Source organism: Cajanus cajan, chromosome 3 (genome assembly GCF_000230855.2).
Source record: "Cajanus cajan strain Asha chromosome 3, NIPB_CcT2T_4, whole genome shotgun sequence".
Classification (NCBI taxonomy): domain Eukaryota; kingdom Viridiplantae; phylum Streptophyta; class Magnoliopsida; order Fabales; family Fabaceae; genus Cajanus; species Cajanus cajan.
Genome location: NC_138519.1, coordinates 69,900,737 through 69,925,179, shown reverse-complemented (window position 1 = coordinate 69,925,179; position 24,443 = coordinate 69,900,737). Strand labels below are relative to the sequence as shown.

Here is a 24,443-nt window from a genome sequence, read left to right as displayed (position 1 = left end):
CTTGTTGAGGGCTTGCATCTTAGAACATGGGGGTAGTTGGGATAGTTTCCTACCTTTGATAGAATTTACCTACAATAACAGCTACCATTCCAGTATTGGGATGGCACCCTATGAAGCTTTGTATGGTAGGAGATGTAGAACACCTTTATGTTGGACAGAACCTGGAGAGAATGCCATGTTAGGACCTGAGATAGTTCAACAAACTACTGAACAAGTTAAGATGATCCAAGAGAAGATGAGAGCAACCCAGAGTAGGCAAAAGAGTTATAATGACAAGAGGAGAAAAGACCTTGAGTTTAAAGAAGGTGATCATGTATTCCTTAAAGTCACTCCTTGGACAGGAGTAGGCAGAGCACTGAAATCCCGTAAGCTTACTCCACGTTTCATCGGTCCTTATCAAGTTCTTAAAAGGATCGGTGAAGTAGCCTATCAAATTGCCTTGCCTCCATCTCTTTCAAATCTCCATAGTGTCTTTCATGTTTCCCAACTCAGAAAGTATGTCCATGATCCTTCCCATATCATTGAGTCTGACAACATTTAGTTGAAGGATAATCTCACTTATGAAACGGTTCCTTTAAAAATTGATGACACGAGAGTGAAACAACTAAGAGGAAAGGAAATCCCTTTGGTTAAGGTCGTTTGGGGAGGAAATATTGAAGAAAGTGCTACATGGGAATTAGAAAGCAAGATGCGAGAAGCTTATCCATTTCTATTTTCAGGTAAATTTCGGGGACGAAATTTCTAAAAGGAGGGGAGAATTGTAACACCCAACTTTTATTTTATTATTTTATTATTATTATTATATTATTAAAGGTATTTTCGTAAATTTATTAAAGTTATAGGGGTAATTTGGTAACTTGGAACGGGATGTTCCAAAAATGGAACTGGCCGTTCCAAGCATTAAAAATGTGTTGTTTTTGTTGTTGCAGAACGGCCTTGGAACGGGACGTTCTGGTATGGAGAACGGGCCGTTCCGGAGGGAGCACGGGCCGTTCTGCTGAGATTGAGAACGGGTCGTTCTGGTTTCAGAACGGGCCGTTCTGCTTTTTGGGAACGGGTCGTTTCGATTTTGGAACGGGCCGTTCCAGCTGAAAAATTTGCCCATGTTTGAAGGATCCGGATTGGGCCGTTCCGAAATCAGTACGGGTCGTTCCGGGTGCGTCAGATTGCCTATAAATAGGAGGTAGGGGGTGAAAATTTTATACTGAAGTGAGAAGTGAAATCTTAGACAAAGAAAGAGGAAGAGAGAGAGAGAGAGAGAGAGAGAGAGAGAGAGAGAGAGAGAGAGAAAGAGAAAGAAAGAGAGAGAGAAAGGAGGAGGGAATCCAGAGGAGGAGGCTTTGCCCAAGTTTTAACTCCGCTTATCCAGGTAAGGGGGAGTGAGAAACCTCGCTCAGAGGTGTGGGGATAATTGTTGGATAGTTTGTTTGTCGGATTGGCCCCCAATCCCTTGCCGTTGTGCTGTCTTATTTTCTGTTTGCTCTACTTTATTCCTTGTTGGAAATAATAAATGATTATGTAATCCCAATCCCTTGCCGTTGTTCTGTTTGATTTTCTATTTACTCTACTTAGTTTTTGTTGAAGGTGCCATTGTTCTGTCCGATTTTCTATTTATTCTACTTTGTTCTTTGTTGAAAGTAATAAATGAGTATGAAATTAATGTTAATAATAAATGAGTTTTAATATGAATAAGAATGCTCTCTAAATCTCTGTGAATACCTATGCGGACCTTATGAGGAGTATTGATGACATGACCATGTGAAATATGGACAAATGACATGAGACCTAAGAATGGACTATTGAGACAAACTATGATTATGAGACTATGACAAATGAGGACATGATGTACTAAATGAAATTCTGTAATAAGTTAAATGTTGAGTTAATGAAATAATGAATATGTGACATGCATCATATGCATATATTACTCCAGGTGTGCCGCTGAGGCCGCATACCAGTGATGTAACTTGCTAACGAGGTGTACCTTAGGGTCACCAGCGATGTAACTTGCTAACGAGGTGTACCTTGGGGTCACCAGCGATGTAACTTGCTAACAAGGTGTACCTTAGGGTCACCAGTGATGTAACCAGGTGTACCTTTGGGTCACCAGTGATGATATGTGAAACTTCCTTATGGCGCCACATGCATGCATTTATGATTTGAGTTCATGACATTATTACATGATAAATGAATGTATATGTGATATTGATGATGTATGTGTATTGTTTACATGTGACTTATATTTGTTGTGTGTGTGTGGGTGCTATCTAACCTTTATTTCTGCACCTGAAACTGAGTGAGATGTTTCTCACTCCCTTGTTGTTTTTGTATATGTTTAAATTATGTTGCAGGCGATCAACATCATGAGGATGTGGTTGATGAGACTTAAGGCTTCAGTTGGGCATGCTCTGATAGGATGTGACATCGGGGCATAGTTAGCTTAGTTTAATATGTTATTATTTTAATAACTTTAGTTTCTTTTCTTTTGTAATTTCTAACGAAGAGACAACGTAGATAAAGTTTATAATTCAAGGAAAATGTATGTTAAGAATTGTAATTTAAACGTTCTTGATAAAAGACCAAAATGTACATCTTTGTTATATTTTTATTATATGATTTGGGAGTATAAATTAATCCCTAACCAGGAGGCACTGCCACCTTTACTGGAGTTAATTTATATTTCCTTTATTATTATTTGTATATATATGATTTCTTGTTTTTCACTAAATTGTATTGAAAATCTTAACTTCTTTTCTTTTATAATTTCTACACTGGAGTTATGATTTATGAGTTACGAATGTGAATCTTCTACCTTGTGATATTTGAAATATTTGTCAACTATGAAAGATTTTATTTACCCAAAAAGAAGAAAAGAAATATTTTATTGTTATATTTGTTGTATATTAATAATGGGGTAGAGGGTGTCACAGTTAGTAATATTGATTACCTCAAACTTTATAATAAGTTTCCATAATAATTCTACAATGATCAAAAAGGCACACATGCACATATCTATCTCTCTCAAATGTTTTTTTTCTTTCTTTCTTTGTTATCATGGGAATCAAACATGAATGCTACGGGAGTTTACAACACTCAAATACCCTGCTCAACTAACCAAGCTAGATCTCTTAATTATCAAATATATTTTAACATCTAAATATTAATATTAAACTGATTAAGTTTTTTTTTTCTTCTATAACTGTCGAGAATGAAATGACCTAATGAGTAGTAGGTAACCAAAATTTAGTATAATATTTGAGAGTCGTTATCAATTGTTTTATTTATTAAAAATGAAATTTGGTAATTAAGTATCATAATTTAGGTTAGGATTTGATTACATGAAGAAAAGATATCAACATCTTACACTGTCCATTGGTTATATCAATTTATTTATAAATGGAATACGTACTTTGATAGGTACTTTGATTGTTTGTGTAAAGGCTTTTAATTTTAAATGTCTCATCTTGTTTGCATTTTAAAATGACTATAATAAGGATTGACTGGCTAAATAGTCGATTTATTACATATTGTGGAGCTTGATGATTTTCAATTAACCTTTTTTTGGCAAAAATTTTCAATTAACCTAGTAAATATAAAGTTGGTATTATTTTAATTGTAACACTTTTCAAACTCGAAAATGGAATAAAATTACATTAAAATAATATAATTCGAAAACAACATCAATTGTGCCAAATCTGTTCAAATTTTGCTGCTTGCTTTAATTTAGTACTTTGTTAAATTTTCTTTGATTCAGTTGACTAAATTTTTTCATAGTTATATAAATATTAAATCTTATTCTTCAAGGAAATGAAACTCATCGCTTTTATTTTTTACAAGAATGATTGTTGTTATCTCTTGTCAGTGCCAATGATTCTCCATATAAAGATAATTAATCTTGTATGCTGACATAGGGAACATGGTTGCACAAGAACTTTGATCAAGGTAGTTGTCACTAACCCTAAAGAGTAGCCATATTTTTAAGTTTCCTTGGCATTTACAAGGAGGCTCAACAAGGAGATCCAATGGCTTTTTCATCTACATGTATAAAGGGTCTTTGTCGACACTATTTTATCAGCTTATTTTGATTGTATTGCATGTCCCATACTAGTTTACCTATAAGAGAGGTATTAACATCCCTTGCTCTTCTAAGCCCAAATCCTCCAAACTAACAAGGTGCACTCCATGTTGATTTGTCCCTTCCAAATAAAATCTCTAGTGATGCAATCAATGTCATCACTCATCACGAGCATTCATAGGCAACCAAAATATTTGCATTGGTAGGAATTGAAACTAGGACCAAATTTGCAAAGGCATCCTTCCAACTTTATTTAAAAGATGGTGTTTCCATGATGCATATTAAACCCCAAATAGCGGCCAAAGGCATTTGTACTGCGAATTGTAGTATTTGTGCTCTTTATGATTTTCCTTCTAGGAATGTCATTGGAGAAAAAAGCTCGGGATTTAGTTTTGTTCATCTTGATGATTTACCAAACAAATCCATAATAAAAGCCAATATCCTTGCCAATGAATTCTTTATTTTCAGTTTTAGGAAAACAACACATCATAAAAAAAAAAGGGAGAAATAAGGAATCATTTGCGAAATAGTAATTGGAAGCATAGCTCCCACTTTTACCTTTGCGGTAATTACTGGAGATAATTTCTCCATAGATGCCACAAAAAGATAGGATGAAAAAAGGTCTCAGTGTCTAAGACTTCTATTAGGGTAAAATTTAAGTCTGCCCCCACTTCAATGTAAGGAGAGAAACGGGGAAGTTACACAAAACGTGATTAAATTTACTATAATAGTGGGAGACCAATCAAGCAAATACTCTTTTAAATACCTCCAATCAACATGGTCGTAAGTCTCTAATTCCAAGTCATTTTATAGACTACATCACTTATTTATTATTATTTTTTATTTACGCCTGCTATGAATAATTTATTGAATGACAACTATAATATAATTATTATAAAAGTTAATAAAGTTAATATATATATATATATATATGTACTGTCCGTACACGAAGCCGAGCTCCGAGCTCGACATCACAGCACAAGATGAGGTCGGGCACGCGCTACGCAACGTCAGCTCGGCATTTAAGCAGATCATAACTGATCTCGAAGGATCTCGCTTCAGACGAGATCCACTACCTAATCTTATCATATCTTATTTCAGGCCCAAGGCCCAAAGCAACCCTAATTCACACTAAGGTACGTGCATTACTTATACGAGATTCATACTCCCACAAACATTAACTTTAGCATCGGAGTCTCTTTTGCAGGTACCACCCCCATCTTGGAGTACCAGCGTACCCGTGAAGGAGGCTCACCGATCTTACCTAGCGGATCAGCTCTACAGCAGATTTCCGGTAAGAACATTTGGCGCCCACCGTGGGGCCGATCAAGACAGCTCTTATTGGCCACGCTTATGATATTCACCAGAAGTCATAGCAGACGCGCAACAGACGACACAAACCACTCAAATACCATGGACAACGAAGCCACATTGAGGAGACTGATCGACCAGGTCGAACAGATGCAACAGCAACACGACGCCGATCTGCGAAACATGCGTGCCCAGCACGAAATCGACCTAGTTGCGATGCGGACCGCCAATGAAGCAGATCTAGCGGCGCTACGCGCTGAAAACAAGCGGATTCGCGCCCAGCTCCCTCGGCGCCCCTCTGATCATCCTCCTGAGGCGAGCAACCTCCACGAGGAAGAAGGGCACTCGGTCTCTCAGCCCCGAACTGCGACTAGGGCACCGACTCCACGACCTGCCACGCATCGGTCTCATGTTCCGACGAACAAATCGGTCCATGAAGTCAGCAAAGCCCCGACTCATGTCACAGGGGGTGAAGTAACTTTCCGCCGTCATCCTTTTGTGGACGGCATCATGGAGACACCACTCCCTCAAGGGTGGAAGCCTCTCCACCTCGATCGCTATGATGGCACGACGGACCCCGATGAGCACGTTGACCTGTATGCGACCCAAGTAAACCTCTACACTAACAATGATGCTATCTTGTGTAGGGTTTTTCTGACCTCGCTCAAAGGGGCCGCACTCAACTAGTATACCCAGCTACCTGCCGAGTCAATTGACAACTTCGGCACTCTGGTCAGACGATTCACGGCGCAGTATGCAACGAGTCGACCTCACCTCGTAACGTCGGCTGCTCTGGCCAGCCTCAGACAGGGCGACGACAAACCACTACGGGCGTTCATGGAACGTTTTGCTGGCATCTCTGTGAAGATTCGCAACTTGAATCTCGAGGTCGCCTTACACGCCATGCTCATGGCACTCAAGCCGGGACCGTTTGTCGACAGTCTGTGCCGAGAAGCCCCTCGTGACATGGATGAGCTTCGTGCTCGTGCTACTGGCTACATCCAGATGGAGGAGCATGCCGAGTTCCGCAAGGCAATTCGCGACAAACCACAAGGAAAGCAAGACCAAGGTCAGGTCACGAACATTTAAAGTTGGCGACCTTGTTTAGCGATTACGGGGAGAAGCAAGAACATACCCCTCCAAAGGAAAATTTGGAATCTGGAATTCCACCCACCTCAAATTTTATTTCTCTTAACTTGTAAATTCAGGTGATGTACTCTTTTTCCTCCTCGGCCTTTTTTTCCCACTAAAGAAAATGGTTTTTGGCCAAGGAAGGTTTTAACGAGGCACACCTTAGAAATAAAGCAACAAAGCAACTCCATTCTCATACATTTTCGGTATTGGCACATTAACCATGACGACTTGCCAAGGTCGAGTCCGAACCTTGAGACTACATTTTCTTAACCAAGGTCGAGTTCGAACCTTGATATGCCAAGGTCGAGTCCGAACCTTGAGATCATATTTTCTTAACCAAGGTCGAGTTCGAACCTTGATATGCCAAGGTCGAGTCCGAACCTTGAGATCATATTTTCTTAACCAAGGTCGAGTCCGAACCTTGAGATCACATTTTCTTAACCAAGGTCGAGTTCGAACCTTGTTATGCCAAGGTCGAGTCCGAACCTTGAGATTACATTTTCTTAACCAAGGTCGAGTTCGAAGCTTGATATGCCAAGATCGAGTCCGAACCTTGAGATCATATTTTCTTAACCAAGGTCGAGTTCGAACCTTGATATGCCAAGGTCGAGTTCAAACCTTGAGATCACATTTTCTTAACCAAGGTCGAGTTCGAACCTTGATATGCCCAGGTCGAGTCCGAACCTTGAGATTACATTTTCTTAACCAAGGTCGAGTTCGACCTTGATATATGCCAAGGTCGAGTCCGAACCTTGAGATCATATTTTCTTAACCAAGGTCGAGTTCGAACCTTGATATGCCAAGGTCGAGTCCGAACCTTGAGATCATATTTTCTTAACCAAGGTCGAGTTCGAACCTTGATATGCCAAGGTCGAGTCCGAACCTTGAGATCATATTTTCTTAACCAAGGTCGAGTTCGAACCTTGTTATGCCAAGGTCGAGTCCGAACCTTGAGACTACATTTTCTTAACCAAGGTCGAGTTCGAACCTTGATATGCCAAGGTCGAGCTCGAACCTTCAAACAACAAATTTGGGAGCTCCTCAGAAGCCCCTTCGCTCTTACATCACTCGGTGCTCGGGGGGCAAGTGTACTGGCCAGCCAAGTTGCCGACTTGTCCCTCACCAATTTATTGACTTAATCAAAGGTTTACCAGCCTGACCAAGCAGTAAACTCATCATTGCCGAGTTCCTCAGCTCGGCCATGAAACATGGACATCGGAATACCACATCGGCCCAAAGAGGCCACGTCATCAAACTGTTAAAAATACAATCTTGTTACCATGCCGCTTGCACGTTTTCAGAAAATGAACAGTTACGACACATGGCATCTCAACAGGCAAAAGTACGCGAAAGGTCACTTCCCCCCAGCGAGCTCGGTCTTAACTCCTCGACCTACGATCTTCGGAGCTCGGGGGGCTAGTGTACTGTCCGTACTGCGAAGCCGAGCTCCGAGCCCGGCATCACAGCACAAGATGAGGTCGGGCACGCGCTACGCGACGTCAGCTCGGCATTTAAGCAGATCATAACTGATCTCGAGAGATCTCGCTTCAAACGAGATCCACTACCTAATCTTATCATATCTTATCTCAGGCCCAAGGCTCAAAGCAACCCTAATTTATACTAAGGTACGTGCATTACTTATACGAGATTCATACTCCCACAAACACTAACTTTAGCATCGGAGTCTCTTTTGCAGGTACCACCCCCATCTTGGAGCACCAGCGTACTCGTGAAGGAGGCTCACCGATCTTACCTGGCGGATCAGCTCTACAACAGATTTCCGGTATGAACAATATATATAGAGGGAGCATATCAAGTAAAAGAAAATTTATTATGAAAGATGAGAGGGTTAAAATATAACCCTTAGATTAATCAAGTCAGAGAAAATTTGAAGTTTAATCAAGTGAGAGGAAAGTGTTCTCGTAAAGGATGTTGGCCTAGCTACCATGATCCATGAGGGTTTTTTGTACTTTCCAATTGGCCATGATGACCATAAGGTCGTCTTGATTTGGATCCATGCCTAAGAAGTCTTCGTTAGTAAAAGTAATGGGAGGTAGGGATTGGGGTGACTTACTGTATGAAGTAGTAACACCATTGATGGTCTTGAGATAACTTTCACATAAAGAGCTAGCGTGGCTACTGCCTATGAACCCATTGACTATAATGTGTGTGATACCTTAGACTCTTGTGGTGTCATTATTGGCTTGGGTAGGGGTATTTGCTTTTGGTGGGTTGTGATTGCGCCTATCTTAGTGGTGTCATTTATCTTTCTCTGAACTTCGTGCTCAGTTGCTAAAACGATATTCACCATGGGTATCTCACTGTACAAATTGTTTAATGTGGCCTACTTAGATCAGTTCCTTGATCTTGTCGTGGAAGGCCCAACATTCCTCGATTGTGTGACCAACGGTCCTATACCTACAATGTTTACTATGGTCAATGTCTATGTGAGGTCGACCAAGCTCAAGAAGAGCAAGTATCTAAATATTGAAGGCCTCGTCAAACACATTCATGTGTGAGGCAGTTAAAGGGGTGTAGTTGGTGTATCTTGGTGGCCTAGAGGGGTCAACAACTTTTGAACTTGTTATCATTGTAGGGATGTAACCTATCCAACCTATAAGAGTCTTCCTTGACATTGGCTGACGATCAACTTTTTCACTAACTTGCCTTGTGTTCCTCCATTTCGATGAAACTGATAACTCAATTTCTTGAGTCATTCATATCTCCTGGCATCTGGAGATAGAGATCATTTGAGAATGGTCTTAGTTTTGGTACGTTCAACATGGTTGTTAGGGTGACCTGGGGGTGGAGGTCCCATATCTTATTGACGATTGTGGAGAATCTTTCCATGAAGGTCCAAAGTGGTTCATCATTGTCCTACCTCATATTGAGTAGTACTAGTGTGGAAGTCTTGCATGGTTGACTAATGATGAATCAGGCACTAGAGAATCGTATGAGAACGACGTAACTTGGTACACTAAAAGATGGTAAGCAGGTGTACCATAGGAGTGTGGGGCCTTTAAGGGTTATTGGAAAGATTTTGCACATGACTATGTCCTCTTGGGTATCAAGGTGCATCTAAGTTTCGTATGTTGTTAGGTGTTCATTTGGGCAAGTCAGGTCATACATTTTCATGATGAGGTGCTTCCACCCTCTAGAGAATGTTATATCAACTATAGTGTCAATGAAGGGGTGACCTCGATGGTCGCCAGTGAGGCATTTAAGCGAGATTCAAGGGGTGGAGTGGCTTTCATTGCCAATTTGGGATTCTCGCCTAGTGTAGAACAAGCTAGAGGGAATTTAGTCCTCGGTTGTGGAGACTTAGGATCTAGAGCAAGTATTATTGTATTCCTGGCATAGGGTTTGGAGTTATTGTTCACAGCGTGCAAGGGCAACTAATGTTTCTTCATTATGCTTTTGAAGGGCTTCCATTCGTTGGAACATTTTGACGTTTGATGGTATTATTTTTGTCGCAGTGGTTGGTGTAGGGTTCTCTGGTTGGGTTAGTGCAATTGTGCAGACAAGTGGCAGTTGCCTAGGAATTACGTTGTCGTTAACTATGGAGGTTCCTATCGTATTGTTCATTGTTTGGTTTCAGGTGGGGACCATGTGTAGTCAGAGGATAATTTCACTTCGGCCCTACAATGAACACCAAATGTTCTTACCAGAATCTTGTAAATGCTCTCATGGCGGTGCAAAGTCTATATTGCTCCGATACCTATTATAGGGAGGAGGGAGAGGACACCTGCAAAGACACCTTGATGCTCAAGTTAGAAGGGAGTTTAGGTGAAGAATTATGTTAAGTTAGAATGATACCTAGTGTCCCTATATGTTTGTTTGCCACATAATTTAAGGAGATGATCTTGCATAATGATTATAGGGTGTCCCCGTGATTGTGTATAGGATTTATTGCATGGAGATATTATTTCCTTGTTATTCTTTAATGTATTCCTGTATTTTTGGGATCAAGGTGCTAGTGTTGTCTTGGCCTATTGTATCATGGGTATGTCTATTCAAGTTTGACCAACTGAGCTGGCTAGATCAGCTTGGTGTGGCATAGCTCGGTAGGGTGTGACTAAGCTGATAAGATCAGCTCGACATGGGATGTCCAAGCTAGGTAGTACATTAAGTTTTTTTTATATATATTTAAGAATAAATTTTGTCATATAAATCAATAAAAAAAATTCATTATTATATACTTATATTTTAAATTTTAAGTCAATTCCAAATGCATTTTTAATTCCCCCTACTAAATACTTTCTAATGTACCTTTTTATAATAACTCTTAGTCCTTCAACATTCTTATGAGCAATAGGGCAAGTAAAATTCAAACATATATCCCACACTTTTGGTGAGTTAGAGTATCTCCGACACAATAAATTAATTGTGTTTTTAACTCTTTTTTAGTGGATTTTTTATTAGCACATAATATGTTTTTTCTTTTTAATATATAACAATCGAACTTAGCACAAACTCACTTGTGTAAAAATGGAATACCATATCAGAATTTAACATTGATTATCCTTTTCCATAATCTTTTGTACAATGCAAATTTAATCAATCGAGTTGTTAAATTATATGATACTATACTCAGAATTATGTATATTAAATTTCACATTATCTGAACTTTTTTAGATATGTTATCCAAAAATGAATATTTATATATATTTTAAATATCCTATTATGCATTAAAATAAAATAATATAGTGAACTACTAAATAATTTTAAAATCATGTGTATATATTTTATTCCCTATGTATGTGTGTGTGTATATATATATATATATATATATATATATATATATATATATATAGAGAGAGAGAGAGAGAGAGAGAGAAGATTTCATGCACCGTGAGTGTAAATTAGTTTTACACAGTTATCAAATCACAAACAAATTAATCATCTTGTAAGATACATTTTTAACTTCTACAATAACTATTTTAAAATGAGAAGGTATCCACTTACTTCAAGAGTTAGTCTATTAAGACTTGCTTCATTTAATAACTCATATTTTATATCAAATTTTAACGATTCAACTGTTGAATTAAAAGTTTGTAATGTATAAATCAAGTCTAGAAATTTTAAAAAAATTTAAAAATTATTTAATACTTCATTTCATTAATTTAAATTGACGGATAATTATAAAATATTTTAACATTGATTTGAATTTATATAACAAAGTATCAAATAGTTTTCAAATTTCTTAAAAATTAGCATACTTGATCTATACATTAATAACTTTTAATTCAATGGTTGGATCATTGAAATTTGATGTAGAACATGACTTATTGAGTAGAATAAGTTTAAGTAGACTTACTCTTGATTTAAGTGGATCCCTTCTCTTTTAAAATTAATACCAATAATGATTTTTATTAGTTAAATGTGTATAACTATTTTACATTGTTAGTGTACTAACAATATAATTTTTTTTATATATTTATTGACTTTGTATAAAAACTATTTAAAACTTTTACATACTATGATTTGTGGTTGATGTACAAATAATATAAAATAATTTTATTATGGACCTACACTGCATTTTTCTTTTTTATTTGTATTTATTGACTTTTATAAGGTCTATTTACAAGTTATACTTATACATATCATAATTTGTGATCATTAACAAAAAAATTTAGTCCATGTGTGATTAATAATGTAAAATAATTTTAGTATATGAGTACATGATTATTAAAAACTCTATACCAATAGTCATTGGTTGAAGTGGTTTTGTATTTGTACTCTTTAATTAAGGATTGGTATTTGATACCTACCTTGAGCATAGAGTTGTGACTAAAAGTACTATTTTATTCCTATAAAGACTGGCTCAATGAAAATAAGTTCTATTTCTTTATCAAGCTTAAAAATAAAAATTAATATATATAGTATGAGTAAAGTACCACTTTGTTAACTTTGTAGATTTAGGGTTTATATAAAATAATCTAAACTATTTTAGAAACTCAATCATTTTTTTTTTGTGAATTAGAGGCAAATCAACCCCAAGAAACTAGAAGCCTGAGGGAAAATGGTTCTAGTTACATCAACCATAAAAGCAAAAGAAGGAATCACAAAAAAAAATTCTAAATTGATAATTAATGGAATATGCATAGTTAGTTAAGTAATCGGATACTTGATTAGTTTTTCTTAAAACATGAGACCAAGTGATATGAACTTCATCCTTTATGAAATCTTGAATCAAACGGACAATGCCATAGGCTTGGTGAGACTTGCAGCACTTCTATGTAAGGAGTTAAATACCTAAAACGGGGTCAAATTCAATGGTAAAAGTTCAAAAGCCATGGGACCAAGCTACAAAAAAGTCTTTAAAAATGGACTATAATTCAAAATGCAAAGTGGAGCAAAAGCCAATATCACCCGCAAAATCAAAACAACACAAAGTTGCATTGGTTCCAAAAGACTCCACCAAACAGTTACAGAATTTAAAGGTTGTTGAATAAAGGCATCATAGTTAAGCTTAAAGAAACCATTATTATGAGGGCTCCAAGCAATAAAATGATTAGATCACTCCATGGTAGAGATCACTCCATGGTAGAGGAGATAGCAAAATAATACTTATGATGGATGTTAGAAAAGATGACCTAACCAAAAAGGGGGAAGGTGAATTGGTTGGTTAAAAATTTCTTACATAGCTATCTTGGTTTTGAAAGACTTCTAAATCTTTCATAAAAACTGTATTAATCTATAGCTATGTATAGGATACTTAGTTTAGATTCAATACAATTCTAAATCCACTTAATTCTTTATACAATGTTTATTCCTCACAACACATATCAACAAGCATAGAAATAGAAATTAATGCAAGAATGTAAAGTCAAGTATAAGGAGAGAAAAATACATAACCTATTTATACTAGTTCAACTACATTCACTTGTAACCTACATCTAGTCCTCAATCAACTCGATTGAGATTTTTCACTAATCTTTAATATCAAAAGTTTTACAATCACAATACCACATGCAATACACTCATCTTGCACTCCAAGAAGCACTCACTTGTAGCATCCCACTAAAAGATTTTCTCTTCTTAAGAAACCTACTTAAGAAAACAATCAATACAAAAGTTTAAGGATCGAATTCACCTAATGTACAAAAAATATCAAAGTAAGTGAATCAATCAAGTAGTTTATCCTTTCACTCCATGAATATGATGATAAATTCAATTCTTCAAAACTTTCTTGAGGTTACCACAAAGGTTAAAAAACCCCTTTTTGCAAAGAAAAATGTTTCAAAAAAGATATCACAAAGAATAAAGTCTTTGTGTTCAAAGTGTGAAAAACGATATATTCTGGCTAAAATAATCAATTATTTATATAGATAATCGATTATTTTGTTTTTAGCAATTTTGGAAATCAACCAAGAACATTTTAAACAATTATTTTGAGTAATAATTGATTATTACAACAACTGCTCCTTAGGTTACTGAAAATAAAGTAAATAATCAATTATTACTTTAAATAATCGATTATTTTAAGTAAAAATTTAATATCTCAATTTTTCATACAATTTTTCTTTACAATTAAATTCTAATACATATCTAAATCATCAACCATCATCTAGATAGAGATAAAAATCTAAGTCACTTACCAAAAACACACAAACAACAAAACTTAAAACACACAAAACAATATACAACTTGCACTCTTATATATCAAGAGGCTCAAAACTCAAAATTAACTACAACTTGCACTCTTATCTCTCAAGAGACTTATTTGTAATTATCAAAACCAACTAAGATCATGTCTTCATCTTGAACTTGATCAACAATGGAGACTAATATATAATAAATTTGGATGAAAACACAGATTGTAATATCTTTGGCAGACAAGTAAGTATCATTACAAATAGTGTCATTTCTATTCTTCCAAAGATTATCTAAGATAACTGTAAAAAAAATTGGCCAGGTTATACCTTTAACTCTACCATTAGCATTAAGATGTTGAAGAAACCAATCATAAAAAAATAACAGTCACATTAAGAACCTACTAAGCCTCTTTTGCCACATGATAGAAATGGAAAACATGATCCACAAATTCCGCATGACTACCACATACACCATAGATGTCATCATCAGTGACATGTCTTTGCCTCCTCTCGAAATTGGTAAGCAAACCAAAATTAGTTATTTTCCACAAAAGGAAGCAAATCCTTTCAAGCTCTTGCCACTATCAAATGGTTTTAAAAAAAAATGGGTCGGGGTGAGGGGGATGGCCAACATGAATACTTTTATATGCACTAGACAAATAGAAATCTCCACCCAAAATCCCCTGAATTGGTAATATAGTTTGGAACATAAATAGGAAAATGGTCCCCAGGATCCATATTACTAGCATGATGCATCAAAAGGCCTTGATTTGGAATCCACGTATCATCCCAAAATCTAACTAAACGATCGTCACCAATGTTCCAACACATATTTTGCTTAACATATTGCTAATTATAATGAATGACCTCCATATATTCGAGCCAACTCTATTAACATCCACCATAGGAACCACATTTTGAACCACATTTATACTTTGCTATCATCAAACGAACCCATAAATCATGCCTTATCATGAAGCTTCCATCTTATCCTCATCATGAAAGCATTGTTATATTTTTTTGCATCTTTAAGACCCAAACCACCATGAGCCTTTTGAAAGACAAATTTTCTCCCAAGCAATAGTATGAATTTTCCTACTAACATCAAAATCTCCGAAATACATTGCCTACATTTCCTATCAATGTCATTGCAAATGGAAACAAGCAAGTTCATAGTTTGCACAATATAAGAGAAAGAGCCTCTAACATAGATTTAACCAGAGTAGTTCTTTTAGTAAATGACAAATGAGAATCTTTTCAAGATGCCAACCCTTGATTAATCTTAGAGATAAGAATTGGTATCCTTAGAAACCCTTTTATGAAGAATAGGGAAACCAAGATACTTATCTAGATCATTAGTATTTCTAAATCCAGAAAGATTGGTCAACTCTTGGCGAGTTCTCTAGGCAACATTCTTTAAAAAGAAGATTTGTGTCTTCTCTTGGTTAACTCTCTTAGTTGGACTAGCACAAATAAGTTTAGAAATTGATTAATAACCTCTATCTAATTAGAAGATACCTCCACAATTTATTATCTATAGTAGAGTAAAAAATGGAAAAGTTTTTCTATATAGAGGATAAACAAGTAATGGGAAATGGGATCTCCTTGTCTCACACCTCAAGAAGGATTAAACTCATCAAAAACTCCACCATTCCAAAGTAAGTGCAATTTAGAGGAGGAAATACAATGTCGAATGAGGTTAACAAAACTATCAGGGCTCCTAAAATCAATTAGAGTATCTTTTGTAAAATGCCAACTCAAGTGATCATAAGTTTTCTCCAAATTAATTTTAATAGTCATCCAACCCTTTGTTCCTTTCTCCCTCTTCATAGAATGAAAATTCTCCTAAATAATCATGATGTTATCTTTTCTCTAGCGATTGAGAATAAAACTACATTGGTAAAGACTCACTAAATCTTCTATAATAGCTTTCAATCTATGTGACAAAATTTTTGTTATGGTTTTGTAAGACACATCACAAAGACTAATAGGATGAAAATCCTTTATAAACACAAAATTACCCATCTTAGGGATGAGAGCGATCGGTGTATCACTAATCTCTCCTATTGTAGAATGATTTTGAAAGATACCCTGGATAAGGCTACATAAGTCCCTCCCAATAATACTCCACTAGCTTAGGTAGAAAATAGCTTGAAAGCCATCCAAGCTAGGAGCTTTATAAGCACCCATATTCCTAATCACATCATAAATATCTTGAGAGGAGACAAGAGCACTAAGAGCATTTAACTTGTTACTATCAATCACTAGGAAGGAACATAAAACATAAAAGAGAACTAGAAAATTCTTCAAAGAAAAGCTTTTTATAAAACTCAATCGCATGAATTTTTATCTCCTTTTTGTCAGTCAAGTAATGCCCATCTTCCTCTTGAATAGTCTCGATTTTATTTTTCCTCCTCCTAATAATAATAATGCCATGAAAGAGTTTATTATTACAATCTCCATAAGCAATCCATTTTGAATGAGACTACTTTTGAAACCACAAAACCTCTTCTTGGAATAAAACTTCTTCATATTTTTTCCACACTATACTAGCCTCATTCATGATGCTAACAAGATTTTGATCATTCATCTTGTTATTGAGAGCATCCAACTTCCTTATCAATCTCCTTTTTCTAGCAAAAATATACTACCAAAAACTTCTCTTTTCCATTATTGTAGATCTTCTCAAATTTTTTTGAGATGTGTGTTCCAAGGAGTTGAAGAATTATAATGCTATCTCACAAACCTATTAATATCAGCATAGGTAATCCAAGAATCTAAAAAGTAAAAAGGTTTTCTATGATTACTATACTACCAATTTGTCAAGAAATTTATCTAGAGGGGCTTATGACCAGACTTGAACAAAAAGAAGTGAAGAAAAGAGCCTTAGGAAAAAGAAGTCTCTAATGAAGATTGATTAGCACTCTATCAAGTGTTTGTTCAAAATCACCTCTTTTCTAGATTAAGGGATACCATTGAAAACTTGTGCCAATCAAATCACAAGCATCCAAGGCTTGATGGAAACCATGAATTCCTCCAAGAGAATGAGCCTCAACCTCACCTTTCCTTTCATGAGCATGTAAAATAGAATTAAAATCATCCAAAATCGTCCAAGCATAATCAATATCAACAACAAACTTCTTTAAATCATCCCAAAGGAATAGTATCTTGAATGACACAAAACTTGAATTCTCAAAACATCAAGATCCCAAAGACACCAAATACTACTAGAATGGCTTGAAGCTTCCTTAATCAAAGTGTCATCCAACTCAATTCTTTGAATAGTTTTATCAACCTTTTGACCACTAGAATGAGTCTCTAACAAGAAAATGATAGAAGAAGAATATTTTCTCGTAATATCATTGATAAGAGACCTATTAGAAGTCCCTCTACAGTGTTAGGACAAAATATTCACCAGGAACTAATACAGATGTTGACCTAGCCTAGGTTGATTGGGCTCACATAAAGCCTTTACTTCAATATCCATACCTTCATAGTCACCTACCTTATCCTCTTGAAATCCCAAGGCAGTATCATGCTCACTATACTCTAGTGGAAGGGTAGATGCGCCACTGTGAATAGATAAGGCATGTTTTTGTCGGATGGTCTCCTCATTAAGAAGACAAATACTGGTTGTCAAAGGGTTTAACACAATGTTTTTTTTTTCAAAATCAAAACCTGATCATTTTTCTGTAAAAATAATGAATCAATCTCAAAGATTCAAATTCCATATAAGGTGAGTTTGTATTATGATTCAGCGCATCCACTTCAATAACTTTGCTCTTTGAGTTTTCCCCAAAATTTCCAACAATGCTTGTTTTTGAAGTACTCATTGGCTTTTCTTACAAAATATTACCTTTCTACCCCTCTCTGGTAAACAAAGTCATCTTGCTTTTGGCCCTATCATTATTTTTTTACCTATAGGTCCACCATTGGCTCCAACCTTCTTATGACCAAGTGGACCATTCACTCTATCCTTCTTTTAACTAGATGGGCTAGGATGTGCAGTTCTATATGATTGTGTTTGTCCAAAGATCATGGTGTTTGATAAAGAAGACTTTTCAATATCTACTAGTTTCTTTAAAATATCAAAATTTGGACCTATCATTAATCTTTTGCCTTTTAAAGTCAACTATATTTGACCTCTTTAGAACAAAATCATAATTTATTTTATTATTGCCTACCATTTGTTTTCTCTTAATATTCTTTTTCATTAATAGACATAGGTCATATAATTTCCCATCCAAGGTTTGTGCCTTAGGATTCAAAGAAGACCTGATACCTCCAAAATTAAGATCATTACACACTTACCATTAATATCCACTCTGGCCATTGATTACATCAAAGTATCTTTCACCATAATGTTATTATGATCTCACCTATCCCCTTCCATGCCACTAATTTGACTTATTTAAACCTCTAGAAGCTTGAGAATCACTTTTTCCACCCATACACACATTTTCCTTGTGCTCATACCAACCTCAATTAAAGCATATGGAGTGTAAAAACTCATATTGCAACTTGATTAGATAACCATGAGCTATAACTTTATGTTGGAGCGATTTTTCAAGATCAAGTTCAACATAGATTTGGGCAAACTTCCTTCTTGATTGGATTGTTATCACTCTATCAATCTTCACCATCAATCCTAATGTAGAACCAAGTCTACTCAAGAATTAATCATTAAATAATTCTATCGGTAGTTTTGGAATACAAACCTGGACAACCAACCTACTATCCACATTTGTATTAGCAAGAAAAAATAGTCCCCAACTTTGAACTAAGATATAGTGATTTGCCGCTATCCATGGACCCTCCATAAGGAGTGGTTATAATCTTCATCAAATGTAAATAAGACTTGATAATAATTATGAGGCACATCAATAATCTTAAAGGAACCCTTCTTTACCTAGATGCAGTTGAGCTTGGCTTCAAGTTGTTTGAAACTCACTTACAATCCTAACACTATAACCATCAGCGACCCTTTCCAAGGTTTGCACCATTCTGAAAACTCATCATCCAAAATAGGCACATCTGGAAACCTCTTAGAGTCCTCCTTAGAGATCGAGGGTGGATGAATTTCTTTATTAGGAACCCCAAAACATCTTCCATCAAAAGGTGAGAAAGGGAATGCACCTTTAAGAGCAAGAAATTTCTCCTTATAAGAGTCATTTCCCTTACCTTCAATAATACCATCATCCATCCCTACATTATCTTCTCCCTCATCCATTTTTCTTTTAATCTTTCTAGTGCTTCGCAAGAGTAAGTCATCCTCCTCCTTGGAAGACTCAACCAAAATCCTAGCAGAACTTTTAGATGCCATTTTATGTTTGTTCCTTTGCACACTAGCAAAAGTTAGATACTCAATCTTGTGATCTTGTGTTTGAATATGTAATCAACTTTTTTGTACGCATGTTGAGAATTCTAATATATGCATATGATATTGAATATTTATTGAGTACTCTCCTCTATATTAATACATTATGACATTAGAGACATTTTTTTAACATTATCATTTCAAAAATTTTATTTTCCTTGATCAAAATTTATTAGAAATAGTAAATTTTGTAAATCTTCCATTTTATTTTATTCAGCGATAGGGTATGCAAAAATTTATAACTTTTAATAACAATTAATAATGATAAAGAGTATTGGAAAAAAATATTAAAAGGGGACCAATATTAAATTCGGTAATAAATGGAAGTGGTCCTAGTGGAGGTTATAAGGATGGTAAACCAAGTGGCTAGAGTCAGAAATTTTGCTAAACAGCGCAGTTCTAGTGTTTTTTTTTTAATTTTAATTTATTTTATTTATTATTATTATAAAAAAAGTCTTTTCAATTTTGTTTTACTTTCTAAATTTTTTTGGTTTTGATTTTTAATTCATGATTTAGATAGTATTTAAAAGTGTTGTAAAAATATTTTTTTTAAAAATCACTTTAAGAACTAAAGAAAAGGGTGCATTTTTAATTTTCTAATTAAAATAAGACAAATTTTTAAAAAGTTTAAAATCAAATTTGGGAAATTATAAGGCAAAAGTCATATTTTACGTACTCTATATTTTTTTAGCATATGTTTCAAGTTGGGGAAAGAATTTAAGGGAATGAAATGGAATAAGTAAAAAATAATTTGATAGAAAATAGGTAGAAATTAGAGTAAAAATTGTAATTATTTATTAGAGTAGAATTAGATGAGAAATTATAAATAAAAAAAAACATATTTTTAAATTATATTTAATATAGTTAAATATTTTGAAAAAATAAATATTTTTACCAATTATTATCTTAGCCCTTTCTCTCTTTTGACATATACTATTTTATTTGCATTTTTCTTAATATAAATTAGTAGCATAATTGGTTATACTAGTTAACATATCTTATTATACTACGTTTATTTAGAATGTCTAAGTTCAAGAGTTACATAATCAATTATTATATTAAATCTTTAATAAACTATGCAACTTTGGTACATTTCAAGCATGTCACATAATATATTATACGTCAACTATAATTGATTACTTTAAATTCTCATAGTCTTTCAAACACAAATAACATGTAACATAATACATTAAGATATTGATGAGTGTTTTGTAAGAAGATTATTTTAGTCATTCAATTTGTCCAACTTATTCACAAATCCTCACCCATGAAAAAGATAAGGGGTTACTTGTATGATCTACCTCAAAATCTACTTAATTCTCCACGATTCCACTTTACCAATCACACTTGTATTTTTATTTTTTTTTTAAATCAACCCGGTTTCCTCCCCTCCTCTCAAATTCATTAATTCGCACCCCCAAATACGGTGTTAGTGGAGACCGATGACAAATTAATATCGGAGTGACTAGTGAAGAATTATTAAGCATAGATAATTGTAAACTCTTCTAAATCATGTTAGAAGAAATATACTTATATTTTAGAAGAAAAAAAGGTTTTACAGTCACATGTTGAATTAGTGACTATAAATATAATGACTATGACCAAGGCTACCTGTATTAAATTTCATTCATTTATAAGTATTCGAGTATAAGGACAGAAGCATCAAATAGTTGTAGACACTCGTACAAACACGTGGAGTAGCCAGATAGGGCCAAAGCTCTTTAAATCGATACACCAATCACATATCTTCTTTCCTTTCAATAATGCAGATGCAAGATCTGGTTGTGGATGGAATCGATGCTCACGCCACATCCCACCACTTTCCTCTTGACGAGAAGGACTTTCATCATTGACCCAAAAAGAAAAAAGGACTATCATTAACATCAACGCAGCAGAGAGTAATAGACAGATATAATTAATTCAAGTAAGACTTCTGCTTCTTACTAATCAGTTTATCAATTTCCCTTTTTTTTCTCACAGATTCCGTCTATTTTATAAAGATAAAATAGAACTATTATTGTACTAATAATTTGTGCTATGAATTACGGAGTACAATGCTTGATAAGCACATGAGAAATATTGTGTGTACACTCTAATAATATTGTAGTTTAATTATTAATTATATGTAGTTACGTGTTGGTTTTTCATCTTTTGTGGTCTTAAACATGACTGGACCCTACAATGGAAAGGGGAATAGCAAGTATTATTACATGTCACACTTTAACATAAAATATTGAGAATTTTTTTTTCCACAATTGACAGAAGAGCCACCGAGAAACCAAGTTTGAAAGACCTCAAAAAGTTTTCCGTTAAAAAAATGGAGTTCTCCTATAAGGGAAAGGTATTTAGTTCAAGTTTTGCTTCTTCGTAATGTAGACAAAAAAAAAAAAGAGGAAATTAATTAGAGTAAGTAATGAAACCTTTTATTTGTTGTATTTTGCCCGGTTTTTCTTGGCTAGATTCTACACTACAGTGATGAGTGATGAGAGGTAGCCGCCATGGAAGGAAATTAAGGAGCTGACTTGGACAAATGAGAACCACTAGTTCACCACACAACACAAGGCAATAACATGCTTTTTCACCAAAAGGAATCAGTGTTGCGCCAATTACTTAGCTATCAGCTCTTTACAAAACTCTAGTCTAAGAAAAGTCCAAGGTAAATTAAGAAGAGCGAAGAACAAGGGTTTGTTCCGTCTCTAGGTTTTCTTGCATCGTACATGCCTATATGAAAACAAAGCCTTAGCTACTCTTTTGTTTCCGACCTTTTACTGTTACCCCTAGATGTCAACAAAAAAGATGGAGACCAAGACATTTTGTGTGGTCCTCACCCATTCTCTCATGTCCTATTTACCCTTCTGGGTTTTAACTATTTATATCAAAAATATTTATGCTCATGTCCTCCTTTTATAGCTATTCTCAGTCTTTTCTCCCATAACATAACCTTCTTCTGGATCTCTGAGGAGCTTATGGACAGGTCTGAGGGAAAGAGGGTCTTGAGGTACAAAGAGGAGGAGGAGGATGAGGATGAAGAAGAAGAGGAAGAGATTGAGATGGGTTTTGGAGAAGATGGAAGGAGGAATAAGAGAGCAATGACAGATCTCTATGGAAAGAGAGGGTCCAAAGGTGGAAGCTCAATGCCACCTTCTTGTCAAGTGGATAACTGTGATGCTGATCTCAGTGAAGCTAAGCAGTATCACAGAAGACACAAGGTTTGTGAGTACCATGCCAAGGCTCATTCCGTACACATGGCAGGGCTTCAACAAAGGTTTTGCCAACAATGCAGCAGGTTGACAAACCCTAATCACTTTGGACTTTGGAGTGAAATGAATTTTCTGAATCTCATTATGCGTGTACTTATTGTTTGCATATCTCTTATTGAAGGTTAATCTTTGCTGTGAACTGCCTGAGGGAAGAGGTTTGCTTAGAATTTTCTTGGTTATGTGTATTCTTTTTAATTTTCAAGCAGCCCTAGCTAGTTTGAGGAAGGGAAAAAAAACCCTTCAATTTTCAATGACTTATCTTGTGTCTTGCGCCAAGGCTCACCCTCTGCTTCTTTTGTTTCCTTCCTCCGATTATTTAGCAGACTTTGCTGTAATAAACTATTCATGACTTGTATTGTTTTATTTTCAAGAAAGATTTAGCAAGTCCGAAATGAAAATTTTGGGTAGAGGCTATAGAGTATAGACCATAGAGGATTCTATTCCCCCACATTATACTCTGATTATATAGTGCAAATTGTTGCTATCATTTTACAAAGTTAGAAACCAAAGATGGATTGAATGTGCTCAAAGTAAATCCTATTACTATAACATTCTTCACTAAAGGTAGAAATCATAGTTGACTAGTTGTTCATGTTAATATAGGGACTGATCTCAAATCAATATATATCTCAATTAGCTGATAGAAATTTCTTTGAATAGCATTTTCTAATAAACCTAGTATTGGTCCAAAATTTACTTTAACTTTGATCATTTAGACTATTGGAATCACCCTTTTGATCTATCAGGTTGACAATATATATTATTGGTTAATTTTAACCAGTACCATCCAATATTTTTGACAATCTTGATGCGTTATTTAGGGTAATATACCCATTCATCAGCACAAGACACGTTTTTCTTTCTAATCTTTTGGTACATTGATAGTATAGTTGCACAAACACTCTTTTAGACTATTGAAGGGAAGATTTGATCCTGTCCTGGTGAAAACTAAATCAAACGAGAGAAACATATATTGTTTCTCCAGTGGAGAAAAATCAATTCAACGTCTAGAAAAGTTTCAGTGTCAACTAACTTATCTTCAAAATGTTGCTTTTCAGATTCCATGAGCTATCAGAATTTGATGACACAAAAAGGAGTTGTAGAACGCGGTTGGCTGGGCATAATGAGAGGCGTCGCAAAAATGCAGCTGACTACCAAGGAGAATGACTTCTTCTATGAGATGGACATTAATAAGCATTGAGGCAAGCATGTGATTGAAATAAAATTTCCCATTGAAATCTTCATACTCAAATCATCGTTGCTGGTCTCTAAGGGTGCTCTCTTTCTTCTGTCAATATTTTATAATGCCAAGATTGCTGTTGTTAGTTTTTTATTTTTATTTTTATGGGGGATCGTTGCTGTTAGTTACAACTATGAAATGAGATTTCACTTGGAACTTCAATTATATTTTGGTTTTTGAGGAAAAAGGGATTTTAATTGAGTTTTATGGTTTGGTTCAAAAATACTAAATGGTGAGAAGGGGAATTTTAGTTCCTTTGTTTAGCTAAAAAAATTAAGGGAGAAGAGAGATTTTAATAATCATTCAATTCAAAAATTTAGAACAAAGAAAGAAAAGGTAAGGATTTATATTAATAATATACTTTTTTAACACACTTTATATTATTGATTAAAATTTATTTGAAATCACTATTATGGATTTCACTTCTCAGTTGATGAACTCTACTTAT

The 24,443-nt window shown here is 35.1% G+C and overlaps 1 protein-coding gene across 2 annotated transcripts; it reads left to right on the top strand.

Annotated features, from left to right (window-relative positions):
• Positions 1-22,128: 22,128 nt before the first annotated feature.
• Positions 22,129-24,160, top strand: LOC109788641 (squamosa promoter-binding protein 1). 2 transcript variants are annotated; one of them, XM_020347419.3, is made up of 3 exons: positions 22,129-22,781; positions 22,877-22,910; positions 23,814-24,160. In XM_020347419.3, exons 1-3 carry the CDS (start codon positions 22,462-22,464, stop codon positions 23,820-23,822), a joined length of 363 nt encoding a protein of 120 aa, XP_020203008.1. In that variant the 5' UTR covers positions 22,129-22,461; the 3' UTR covers positions 23,823-24,160. The 2 variants fall into 2 exon arrangements, with proteins under 2 accessions (XP_020203008.1, XP_020203007.1); XM_020347418.3 differs by lacking the exon at positions 22,877-22,910 and having other exon boundaries at positions 22,166-22,781.
• The last annotated feature ends 283 nt before the right edge of the window (positions 24,161-24,443 follow it).